This window comes from Macaca fascicularis, chromosome 18 (assembly GCF_037993035.2).
Source record: "Macaca fascicularis isolate 582-1 chromosome 18, T2T-MFA8v1.1".
NCBI lineage: Eukaryota > Metazoa > Chordata > Mammalia > Primates > Cercopithecidae > Macaca > Macaca fascicularis.
In genome coordinates, this window is record NC_088392.1 from 39,764,638 (window position 1) to 39,777,327 (window position 12,690).

At 46.5% G+C, this 12,690-nt stretch overlaps 1 protein-coding gene across 2 annotated transcripts in view; it reads left to right on the forward strand.

The window, feature by feature from the left end:
• The window catches only part of MYO5B (myosin VB), a 395,079-nt gene that overhangs the window by 211,386 nt on the left and 171,003 nt on the right, over nucleotides 1-12,690 (forward strand). For both annotated transcript variants that reach the window (XM_005586729.4, XM_074022272.1), the window contains 2 exons: nucleotides 4,871-4,978; nucleotides 9,424-9,533. In XM_005586729.4, the coding sequence (XP_005586786.3) occupies nucleotides 4,871-4,978; nucleotides 9,424-9,533 (218 nt within the window). The remainder of the gene's footprint in view (nucleotides 1-4,870; nucleotides 4,979-9,423; nucleotides 9,534-12,690) is intronic.

The following is a 12,690-nucleotide window of genomic DNA, read 5'->3' on the forward strand; positions in this document are numbered from 1 at the left end:
CTTCCTGAGGGGTGTTAGCAAGTTTCATTTGCTTTGAGGCTGTTGATGTGGAGCCAGCAGAGCAGTGAGCAGGCTTTAGTTCCTGACTCCAAACCACAGAGCAGCTCTGCTTGGGTCTGGAGCCTTTGGCCCTTCTCTGCGGGGCCTCATGGGGTAACGACTGATTTTTGCTGCTGAGTCTTCAGGCACGTGTGTGTAAAGAGGGCAAGCCTCGGGTCCAGCAGCGTCTTGGCATCTGCCACACTTCCTGTCCCTGTCCTGCTGTCTGTGTTTTGGGGGCATGTGGGGAAGTCTAATACTAGCAGATGGTATGAAGATCTGGGTGTCTAAACAGGGTAGTTGGTCTTTGTGCAGCTGTGCAAGAAACAGACTTCTGAGGCTTGGCTGTTCGTGATCCAAGTCCTGGCCATCGTAAGGGTCCAGCACCAGACCCACCTGTGTTCCCAGTAGCTGAAATCCATCAAGTGGTTTCAGCACAAGTCTGCCCTCATAACTCTTACTTGCTTATGAATCCCTGTATCTTCAATGCTTGTACAATGCAACTTAGCAATAATTCTTTCATTTGTTCATCAAACTCTCTTCAGGCCATGTTAGGCCCCAGGGATGCAGCATTGAGCAAAACAGTTGTGGGTCCTACCCTGCTTAGCATGTCCATTATGATATAGAGTGCTTAGGGCTGTGCTGAAGGAAGCAGAGGAGGGCTGGGAGGCTCCCCCTGGGAAGTAATATTTAAATTGGGACCCCAGGGAGAAAACTCTGGCTGACGTCTATTGCTAGTTTTGTCCTATTCTCTAGCTGGTCAGTGCTTGCAAGTCTGATTTTCCCAGGAACATGATAAACATGATAAAATCCTTGAGGACACGGAGTGTGTGTTCCCTGCTATGCAGAACAGGTGCTGAGCACTCTTTGCACACTGTCCTGAGCTGGAGCCTGTGGCGCTGAAGGTGGCTGTCAGTCTCATGCAGCCAGGTATGCATCCACGTTAGGGGCCACTGCCATTCTCCTCTTTCCTTCCCAGAGCAGAACATAGGCCTCGCAGGGCTTTTCAGGGCCAACTTGCAGGAGATGAATGTTTTCCCTCAGGTCAGTTTTATAGAGAATTAACAAATACTGGCAAGACCCATCTGGATGATCTGGATCACTTGTCCCAATTATAATTCTAAGGTGTAATGGGGAAGAAATCCTCCTAAATTTCTTTTTCAGTTACATGAGTCATATTGAGGTTAAACGTGATTTCCCCTTATTCCCTGCCTCTGCAAGGTGCATGGGTCCCCCCAGGCTGCAGTGCTTGAAAGCTACCCAGTTTGATCAGTTTTTTTTTCCCACTCTTTCACTTTCATGTGCCATCTGAGAATATTTTGGAGTGAAACAAGAGCCTTTGATAAGTGCCTGTGCTCTGGTGTCAGGCTGTCCTCGGCCTCATGGGTGGATTGGCTGTGGGCCCTGAAGCTTGGCATTTAGGTTCACTGATAACCCTGGTTGAGTAACTGAAAACAGCAAATACATGGACTAGCCAAGGGCTCTAAGTGAATATTTGGACCTGCTTCGTATCCTCCTTCTCTTCTTAACCCAAAACATACAAATCAAATGCACACAAGTCTCTGCAAGACCCCTTGGCTTGGCGTAAATTTTGTGCATGTGTCTGACAATGGAGGGTACAGATTTGCATCCAGTTGTCCGCATTCTTCTTCTGCCCCATTGTTGGTGGGCTATTGCATTTAAAATAACCTCGAGAAATTTTTTTTTAAGTTCAATGAATAATTTGTTAAGGTGTGAATAAATGACGGTAAAAACCATACAGGCCAAAGTCAATACCCTAGAATAACCTCCTGGCCCTTTTGTGAAGTAGCTGCCCCCTACCTTCCACTCACCGCTTATTTCCTCCCCACCTCTGTGTTCCATATACACCAATTTCTGGTGGTACATCCAGTTGTAATGGGCCCATTTTCCCTTAAATACAGCCTTTGGGGGATAAGAAGTAAATTCCTTTTCTTCTTTTTCATTTCCATGGTTGTGTGGATAGTTTTATAAACAACCTCTCTGGCTTTGCATAGGTCAGAGCATAGCCTCTCCAGGTGATGTGCAAGCCCATGACCATGGCCTTGTTGCTCCGGTGCTCTAATCACTGGGTTCACGTTCTCCTCTGTGTTCTGTTGACTGCCTGATCCAGTCTCTGCCTGTTGAACTAGTTAATGGGAGGTTTGTGGTACATTTCTCCTTGGGAATTCTTGGTAAAGAGAGAGACCTAAACTGGAGGATGAGAGAAGTTGCTTTGGGATGGGATAGTCCGTGTTCAGCTTTATGGGCCTGAAAGGAGGGCTGAGATCCAGGAAGGCCAAGCAGATAGGGGGAAGACTGAGTCCTGTTTGGATGTATCTTATTAAGAGGGTCTAGAGAGTGATGTGACTGGGTTGATTGCAGACCTTAACGCATATGGAAAGATGATCATTTTGATTGGTTTCACATCATTTAGTAGAAAATGCTGTAACTGACCCAGGTGGCCCCTGCAGTGACAAGCCTCAGCCTGAGGAAGTTGCCCAGCTGGGCCTGAGTTTGGGAACTGGGACCTGGGAAGATGGGGTGTCTGTCTGATTCATAGCAACATCAGGCAGTAGGGCCTTGGCTGTTGACAATGAAAGGTTTTGGAAAGATGCTGAAAATGCCTTCCCTCCAGTATGGAAGTCTAGTATCCTCCTTTGGAGTCTCAGGTGACTCTTTCTGATGTGTTTGGCTGACACTCGATGATGAGTTAGTTTGTATTTGTGGCAAAATCATGAGATGCCATAGATAAATCATCATTTTTCTACAATAGGGTAATCAAGTAATGAACTCCCAGGCCTGACCAAACCGTGGGTGACCCTGGGCACCCCTTAAACCCCAGGTTACTCAGTTTGTCTTTCTGAAAAATGGGAGTAAATAATATAGACAGTCTTCCTCAGGTGGACACTGTAAAAATAATCAAATGAGATACTTTGAAAGGTGCGTGTAAAGGGAAAAAATAGTTGGCACTTTTATTAAGCCTTTGAAACTGTTGTATTGCTCTGTGCTGGTGCTTTCTGCATGCTTAGGTAAGAAACAGCTAAAATGCTATCTTCTGCAAAGATCGGATGTGGTTTTCCTCATTAATATGTGCTTCTGCTGAGGCTGTGAGTGAGCTGGAGTCCTTCCTCTCTCCGTTCAAGTACCTTGGCCACTGGTCCTCAGAATTTGTTACTCCTCCAGGAAACCTTCACTCATAGAGTACAACTGATGTTCTGATTATTTGTGCCTGTGGGTAGGGTCACCTGGTGGTTACAGTTCAGGTTGTGTAGTCAGACTGGGGTCTAGGGTTGAGTTCTCTCTCTCCTTGGCTGGGCCTGGTCATGTATGCATAATGGACTGGAGGAATGGGCAAAGCTCAGTATGGCTTGGAGCATAGGATGCAAAGTGGGAAATGGGAAGAGGTGAGGGAGGAGACGAAGGCAGAGACCATTGAAAGCATGGACAGAGGGGAGAGCTGATGCATGATAATAAGGAAACTGGCATATCTGGAACATAGAGATGGGGAAGGAATAAGCCATGAGTCTGGAGGTATGCGGTGGCCACTTCACAAAAGGGCCAGGGGCTGTCCTAGGGTATTGACCTTGGCTTTGTGAGCAGTGGGACCTCTCAAAGGGCTTTTTAAGCAGATAGGGGTGATATGATCAGACTTACTGGCATTTTGGGGTGGATTTAAAGGGACAGGTGCAGAAGCAGAGAGAATGGAGTAGTAGACAGTTCTGACAATGGAGCTGAAAGGCAGTGGCAATCAGGATGGGGAAAGGAAAGAGACTTCAGAAATTCTTGGGACCAAATTGGAAGGACAGGTGTTGAAGGAGCAGTGGGAGCTGCGGTGAAGCTGCACCTCAGCACCTTTAACTCATGTGTTTCAGCCCTGCATGCTCAGGTCCAGGGAAAAGAATTTAGGGTTTTCAGGGAAGAGGGAAATCGGCCAGTGTCTCCTTTTGACATCCTGTCAAAACCAAACGTTATACACTTAGAACATGAAGTGCCAGGCAGGATAGTACCAGGCAGGATCACCACACAAGATACTATATCTTGTGAAAGATTTAAGTAATTTTTAAGGGTAACTTTGATTACATGCAACTGTGGCCTTAAATGCTCACTTATAAGCCCTGCTTCCTCCTAAGAGCTAATTCTGCCATCCTCTCTGTAGGGCAGATACTACCCAGGGCTTCTTGCATTTGTGTCCTCTTCTAAGCTTGGCTCTGAATTTTAAGACACCATCTGGGCCCCTCTTTACCAGCTGTCCCCTAGGCTGTTCCCAGAGACCTGACTGAAGAAGAATTAAGCTGGGGGATGAGAGCAAACATGTAAGGGTATCAACCTGCATTTGTGCATGTACCCAGAGAGTTCAGGTGTGCCCAACTTTGTAAAACAAATGAACAAAAAAACTGGCACCTCGGGCACATATCCTCATTTGTCAAATGAGCTTGTCAGACTGAGATTATGTAAGTCATAGAAGTCTGTTTCTAGGATGGGAATACATTTTACTTTTATCAGATCTTTTTAAAAACAACGAATCTGTGATGAATCCTATTAAATGGAACTGTCTGTGACGTATATGCCTTTTGTGTTAACATATGTTTCCCATGCCAATTTTACATAAAGCAGCACATTTCTGTCAGTGTCCTATAATTTTTCTTGTACTATTCAGTTTTCTCTCCCATTTGCCATTGTGGATAAAGACTATTTTAAAGAGTTTCACATCCAGCTGGGCCTAACATTTGGTCTGGGATAGCATGCTAACAGAATAGAATCTTCATGTGCCATGATCTGTGGGATGAAGCGTCCTCCAGTGCCTCATGCCTTATTTCCTCGCCCCCAACAGCAAGCGCGGAGGACTTTTTCTATACATCGCAGGGAGGAGACACTTCCATCGAGGGTGTGGACGATGCTGAGGACTTTGAGAAGACTCGACAAGCCTTCACACTCCTTGGTAAGGAGCTTCTGAGTTGGGGAAGCAGGCCCCAAGAGCTGATGGCACGGAGGGTAGAATGCAAGGTGATGTCCCACGGTGCTTGCCAGCAACCTGCAGGAGCTAATGGGAGATGCCTTCTTGCCCCTAGTGAATATCATCTTACTCTCTTACCCATCCCAACCCTCAGGCTCTAGAACTTAAAATTTGGAGCTTCATTGCCTTTTTAAAAAATAAGGTTATGAGAGTCCCTCTCCTAGGCACTGTACAGTATCCCTTTCCACTCGTGCAGGCTGTTGGAACCAATGGAGGTAAAGCAAGTGTAGCCATGTCTTCTCATGCTGTGGTCTGGGTTCAGTGTGCTCTAGCAGGAGGAACACAACGTTGCGCTCACCCAGTGCACCTGTGCACCGCAGCATGAAATCAGAGTTGGAAGCAGGCTGTGAAGGTCTGGCAGCTGCATCACACATACAGTGTTAATTCTGTCAGCTCTGTTTCCATATAGAGCTTTAGCATTGGAATCCTTCAAACAAGTTCTCTGTCCTTCAGGGGCAGAAGGGGACAGTAGGACTGGAGGAAATTGCCATGCTCCCCTGCCACTTTTGGGGGAGAAGCGCTAAAGTAGAAGGTAAGCCTTTCTCAGTTGGGAATTTGAAGTGTTAAATTCCTGGGACCTGCAGCCAGAAAAAGGAAAGCTTGAGAAGTCAGCCTGAAACCCCAAGTGGCTCAGGATGGCGCTTGTGTCTTCCCCAGCCCCTTCTCTGAAAGAGATACAACATTTGGCTTCTGAGCCACGTGACTAACCCAGAGCAGCATGTTAGATTCTTTGGAGGTCAGGGAAGTTCTAGCCAATGTCCAAATAAAACATGGCCAAACAGGGCACACTCTAACCTCTCTATGGGGAGGCAACCAGACCCTTACTTACCATGCTCCCAGAGCCAGTCAGTTCTCTGGGAAACTGGTACATAGATAGGGTTTGTCTTTTATACCCATGAACTATCAGGAGACACAAACCACACTGGTTATTCCAAAATAGAAAAATTAATATAAACAATTGTTAACTACAGCAGTAGCGGGTGATTGACTACAAAAAGGATAAATGAGGATTGTATAGAAGGTCCAGAAGTAGCAGGTGCAAAAGAACAGCTACTACCCCTGGGGGTGGTGGTGGAGTAGGGGAGAATAGCCAATAAAGATAGGAGAGGCCTCCACCCCAGCAGAGCTTTAGTTCACTTTGAGAGGATGTGATGAAGAAACTTGCCCATAGGATGCAGGCCAGAACTGGTTTGTACAAGCAGGCTGCAGGTGCCCCAAGGTGTAGGGTGCCAGAACTGCTCAGAAGCCACTGCTGATGGGGAGACAGGCCTGAGGACAGAGAGCTGGAGCTCATCTGGAGGTTTCTGGACACCCTGATAAATCATGATAACTATGGAGGACCAGAACCAGACAAGGAATTGTCTTCCTGTGCTGCTGCCTTTCAGATCGCTGAAATGCCCTCTATTGAGCAAGCTTGACATTCTACTAGTAGGCAAAGGAGAAATGTTTACAGGGTCCGGTTCCAGTTTGATAGAGCAAAGAAGAGATGCTTTGAAGCTGAGAGATAAGTTGATAACTGGCATCCCTGACTTTCCCAGCACTGCGTGCCTATCTTAGTCTCCAGAGTTGGGGAGCAAGTTTGGAGCAGAATTGACAGTGTGCAGGATACATTCTTCTCTGAACTTACAGGAGAAAGGAGAAGGCCTCTGGCAGCTGCCCTTGTAGTGCTGGTGTGGTCGGTGGGCACAAGCTGATATAAGGAGAGGATTGCTCCCTCCAAGGCTCTAAGGAGACTGGATACTTTAATGCTCAAAGCAAATTGCTTTTGTAAAACTAATTATTGTAATAAGACTTTCTTCTCTATTCTTTTTTTGTGTGTGTGTGGAGACAGAGTCTCGCTCTGTTGCCCAGGCTGGAGTGCAGTGGTGCGATCTCGGCTCACTGCAAGCTCCGCCTCCCGGGTTTACGCCATTCTCCTGCCTCAGCCTCCCGAGTAGCTGGGACTACAGGCGCCCACCACCTCATCCAGCTACTTTTTTGTATTTTTTTAGTAGACACGGGGTTTCACCGTGTTCGCCAGGATGGTCTCGATCTCCTGACCTCGTGATCTGCTCGTCTTCTCTATTCTTTAATGAACATGTCCCTTTTTTCATTGCAGGGATTAGCAAACTTAAAGGACAAGATAGTAAATTTTTTAGGTTTTTGGGCCATACGGTTTGTTGCAATGCACTCAACTCCACTGTTGCAATGCACTCAACTCCACTGTTTTGTGAAAGTAGCAATAGACGGAATGTAAGAGAGTGGGCAGGACTGTGTCCTGATAGAACTTTAGTTATTAAAACAGGCTGTGAGCCATAGTTTGCCAACCCGTTTGACTCCTTAGGTTTGATTGATTGATTGATTTTTGTCTTTTAGATTTTTTGCTTCCCATAGTGTGAGGTACCACTTGTTCAAAGAATCCCACAGCGTGAAATAATTTTCTCATCAGTGTAGTGCGAGGATCCTAACAATTGTTAGGATTCAGTATTTGTTCTGTATCTACCACTTACATTCCTACCATGACAGCGGGGTTAGGCCTTGGGAAATTGACAGATCACTGGTTCTCAAGAGTAAACGAGGTAGGCCAAGTGCAACGGCTCATGCCTGTAATCCCAACACCTTGTGAGGCTGAAGCAGGAGGATTCCTTGAACCCAGGAGTTCTGGGCAACATGGAAAACCATGTCTCTACAAAAAAAAAAATTAAAACAAATTAGTTGGCCATGTTGGTGCACACCTGTCCCAGCTATTCAAGAGGCTGAGGTGGGAGGACTGCTTGAGCCCAGGAGTTTGAGGCTACAGTGACCAGTGACTGTACCACTGGACTCTAGCCTGGGCAACAAAGCAAGACCCTGTCTCAAAAACATAGATAAATGAAGTAGAAAAGCTACTGTCTAGGGAATATATCCATCTTGTTCTGTGATGGTCCCAGCACCCAGCTCCTGTCTAGTAGCTTCAATGGGACTTGACTTAAGAGCAAGATACTCTAAGCTCAGACAAAATATCCCAGTGTTTACTGCCTACAAGGGTGCATAAGCGTCTAGCTTCCTATCTTGTCCTGAATACCAGCCTCTGGCTTTAACCAGGTGTATTCAGTTATGCTGAACCAAGATGGATGCTTAAATTCTTTGGTGTTTTTTGGGGTGATTTTTAAGCTAACACCACATATTTGAATAATGCATATGTTTTGATAGCTGCAAGTTCTTGCAGGCTGTGTAGCAGCCATTAGTCCAGTCATTCTGCCATGTTTCCGAGCATCTGCTATATTCCAGGCAGTTCCAGGCCCTGGGGACCTAATGATGAAGCAAGAACAGGGATTCATTATATTATTTACTTTGTTATTCTTTGTATGTTTTGAAATTTTACATAATAAAAACAAAAAAGTAAATATATGATGCTTACATCGTAGTGGCCATCTAACATGAAAGCCTAGAATTAATTTTCCTTGGGTTGTCCGCTTTGTAGATTATCTGGGGAAATGTTTTAATCCTAGCATGACATATCTGTGCCTCCCATTTTCACAGGCGTTATTGACTTTTTTTTAGCCTGAATAAAATATTGCCTTAAAAAATAACTGCAGCTGGAAGGAATGGGGAGAGCAGCTGTATTTCTTAAACTAAGTGGTAGGTTTACTGATATTCATTCTATTGTTCTGTAGTCTTTTAAAAATGAGTCTGAATCATTTTGTAAAAATGCCAATGCCTTGCAAGCTGAATACAAATTAAGAGATTATCCATGCCTTTGATGATTCATATAGGTAAATAACAAATCTGACAACAGGTGATTGCTGCCACAGTGGTTCTGGGGTCAGTGGTACCTGCCTATGACAGTGCATATAGTGTGGCGAACAGCTGCTCCCATCTGGGGATGGCCAGGGGCCAGCTGGCCATCCAGCCCCAGAACAGCAATCCCAAGAGAAGTTTCTCCTCTTCTTCCCTCATTGGCACTGGGGATGTGTGTCACAGATGTTTACAGGATATTATGTTGGGGAAAAAATGATTGCAGATAAATGACCATTCTTATTAAACTCATAAAAACATCCATAAAGTGTTTGGTTGAAATGAAGCCCAAAATGAGCCTGCAGGATTGTTGCCTCTGTTTTACTCTTTGAGAAGTTAAAATGGCAGCATGACCCATCTGGTTTGGTCAGGACAATCATAGTGAGGATATCTTCTTTTTAGTCCGAGGAGCCCCTTTGCCCTCTGAGCTGTTACTGTGAGTGGTAATTACTTGGTGAGGAGCTAGGATCATTTTAGTAGTCATCAGGCCAGAAAGGAAAAATCAAACTTTATTTAAAAAAAAAAAAAAAAGTCCTTAGAAAGGGTAAAATGTCCTTTCCATCCGACCATGGATATTGAGTGTCATTCATTCATTTTTTTTTTTTTATTTCCAGGAGTGAGAGAGTCCCATCAGATAAGCATTTTTAAGATAATTGCTTCTATCTTGCACCTTGGAAGTGTGGAGATTCAGGCTGAGCGTGATGGTGATTCCTGTAGTATATCAGTAAGTTGCACACCAACACTGGAGATAAAATGTACGCAATTTACCCTGTTCTTACAGCTTGATATGACTGAAATGTGTCTTTACAGTTAGAGAACACTCATAGGTTATTTATTCTTAACAGTAATGGTTTCTGTTCACTTGCTGATAATTTTTTAAAAGAGCCAACCCTTTAAAAATCAGCTGCCATCAAGTTTCTATTGCCGAGGGCAGGGAATGTAGTGGCTATTTGATAAATTCTTTTTGTTGGGTTGACTTCCCAAGTGCCCTGAAGTACACAGAATTCTACATGTTGTCAATCCATTGAGTACTTTCTGAGCGCCAGACTGAGGTCCCTGCTGCAATGAGATGAAAGGGCACAGGGCACCGTACCTGATGCTTCAAAGGGGCTTACAGTCTAATTGGGTGAACAAGGCAGGTGGCAACCCTTCCCAAGATTCTGACAGCACAAGGCGGGCTGTTAAGTGAGACATCCATGTAAAAGTACTGCAAGCTGTCAGGTGCTCTGTGAAGGCTCACAATGAAGGTTATTTTCCTGATGCCCAATGTAGTACGGATATGTGGTAGATACATGTCTAAGTGGATGGACGGGTGATGGAGTAAGCACCAGGGAAGTGGCACCCACAGCAATTGTTGTGCCCTCTGGAATTTAATGGTGTTGGGAAAAGCTAAAGCTGGTATGCTGACCTTGAATAGGTGAATCTGCAACGGTTTATTCTATACCTCTTGTGCCTATTTATGGCCAGGTCCTGGGGAGGTGCAAAGTATGATTCTTGCTTCCAGGTACTTGGAATTTAAATAACCAGATACTGGAAAAATACAAAAGACAACACCACCTGAGGGCATGTGTCCATGGTGCTCACAAGCTGATGCTTATTCAACTGAGTGGATGTAAATTAACCTCCTTCTGTTTGTCTAAAGTTGGGGGTTATGGGAAATTCAAACTGGCCCTGTCTTCAGGGAGAGGAAGACCCGAACTGTAGCTGGGATTCAGTAGAGCTCATTGTGTATCGTCCATGGAAGGATACACAATCCATGCAGGATGATCTAGGGTTTGAGAGGACCCCTGGGCCTGTCCGGCCTGCTGCCATCCCTGGCATGGACTCTGCAGCCTCGTGAGAGCCTTGAAGCTCCCCTGTCGGGCCCAGTGGAAAAGGAGGAGGTGTTGGTGCTGGTAGTGTTAGGTGCCCTGGAGCTGTTTTGGATATCTGCTGCTTATGTACCTGTGTGGGTGCTCACCTTAGGGGGAAGGAGGGCGTGGTGCAGCAGAGTTGGCAGCAGTGATGCCATGGGAAGGACTGTCGTGTGCAGATGAGGACCTGTGGCCCAGGGAGTGGTGGAGGAGCCTCCAGTGCAGGACAAACCCTCCCGTAATCTGAGTCGTTAGGGCCAGTGATGTATTGTCCCAATGTCTTTCCCCTGATGAGAAAGGCATAGAGCATCTGTGCCTCCCCATGCACACAGCTCAGTGTCCCGTGGTTCCTTAGGGCAGCTGTATTCTGTGTCAGGGACGGGTGAGATGGGGAACACCTGCAGTGACCAATGCCTGGCTGAGGCTGGTAAGATGCAGGAAAGGTCACAGATGTGCCCTGTGGTTTGTGGACCTCCAGCCCACCCAGCACCCTGTTCCTCCCCAGGCCCTTCACAGGTCACTTCTTGTTTCATGGGTTCTTACCTCCCCTCTGTGGGGCTGAGCATTGTGTGTGTGTGTGTGTGTGTGTGTGTGTTGATTACTTGCTGCCTACTTTTCTCCTTTGTGACACTCCAAACTCTGAGAGCGTAGAGTCAGTTCTCACTCTTTATTCTATCACCAGCATCTACTGTGGTGCTCAGCACTCACCAGGCACCCAAGAAGCAGATGGATGGATGACTGAGGCTCTCCAGGCCTCAGAGGTGGCACACAGGAGAGTAAGAGTGGATGGGCAACTCTGAGATCTTAGTGAGGCTGGTGATTAGCATGAGAACCAGGGCTGGGGAGTCCCTGGGCTCCTACCTGCATTGGGGGGTGAGACCAGCAAAATTAAGGCTTGAGCCTGTAAGTGAAGTGTCTCTGATCTTACGGTTGATCCTCCACACCCAGCCTCCGGAGAACGTTCAGGTGAGAAGGGAAGTGTTTATTAGGACTGTATCTGTTGGGCTCACTGTTGTCCCTCTAGTTCCCACTGAGTGTTTATATGGAGGTGGTATGAGGGTGGGAACATCAGGGCCTCTTAGGAAGGCATGGATGGAGGATGCAGGTGGTAAAGGGGCGGGGTGAGGGCGGGAGGGAGGAGGCCTGAGAGGTTGAGGTTTGGATGCTGCCTGATGTGGCAGCCCTTTCTCTGCTAGGTGGCAGGAAATTCCAGAAGGCGTTTGAGTGCAGGTTTGTGGTCTAGGCTGATCTTCCATTGTTTTGCAATCAGAGCTCTACAGATAACTAGTGGACAGCAAGGACTCTAAGTCGAGATGGCCAAGGTTCACATCCTGATTCTTCTTCCTGGATATGTGACTTAGGGCAAGTGTGCTAACCTCTCTGTTTCCTCCTCTGTAAAGTGTGGATGACCACCTGCCTCAGTGCTGGAGTGAAGATCCCGGAAAGCTCTGTGTGGAAAGGTTTTAGCACAGAGCTCATGGTGAGAGAGTCTTTGTCTAGTATCAGCCTTGTTATAGCCAGAGTGAACCTTAAGAGCTTCCCTCTTGCTGTACAGGGGAGGAAAAAATAAAGCCCAGAGAGGGGAACCTCTTTCTCTGAGGTCAGAATGACAATGGCAAAGGTGGGACAGGGCCCAGGCAGTGTTCAGTCCCCTTCACTCCTGCCAGCCCGGCTTCCTCGGCTGGACTGCAAATCCTTGGGGAGAAGACTGCCCTCTGCTTGCCTGGTGGGCCCCGTTGGTGCCCTCACAGTGCCAGGCACAGAATGTGTGCTTGAGAAATGCATCGTTAAGTAGTTGCTACTGAGAGCCCCACTGATTATGGTTTATTCCTCGGGCACATAGGATGGGCCTCCTATTGGAAAGGCTGTCTTTCCATAAGCAGTGTGCCTTCTGCTCAGTAGTTTTTATTTTTAATTAAAGCATGAGAATGTGCTCCATGACTGCCAGGGTTACCTTGGAGATGCAACAGCATTCAATTGCATGGACACCAAAGGCAATTTGTTTCTTGAATTTAGCAATATGGGCCC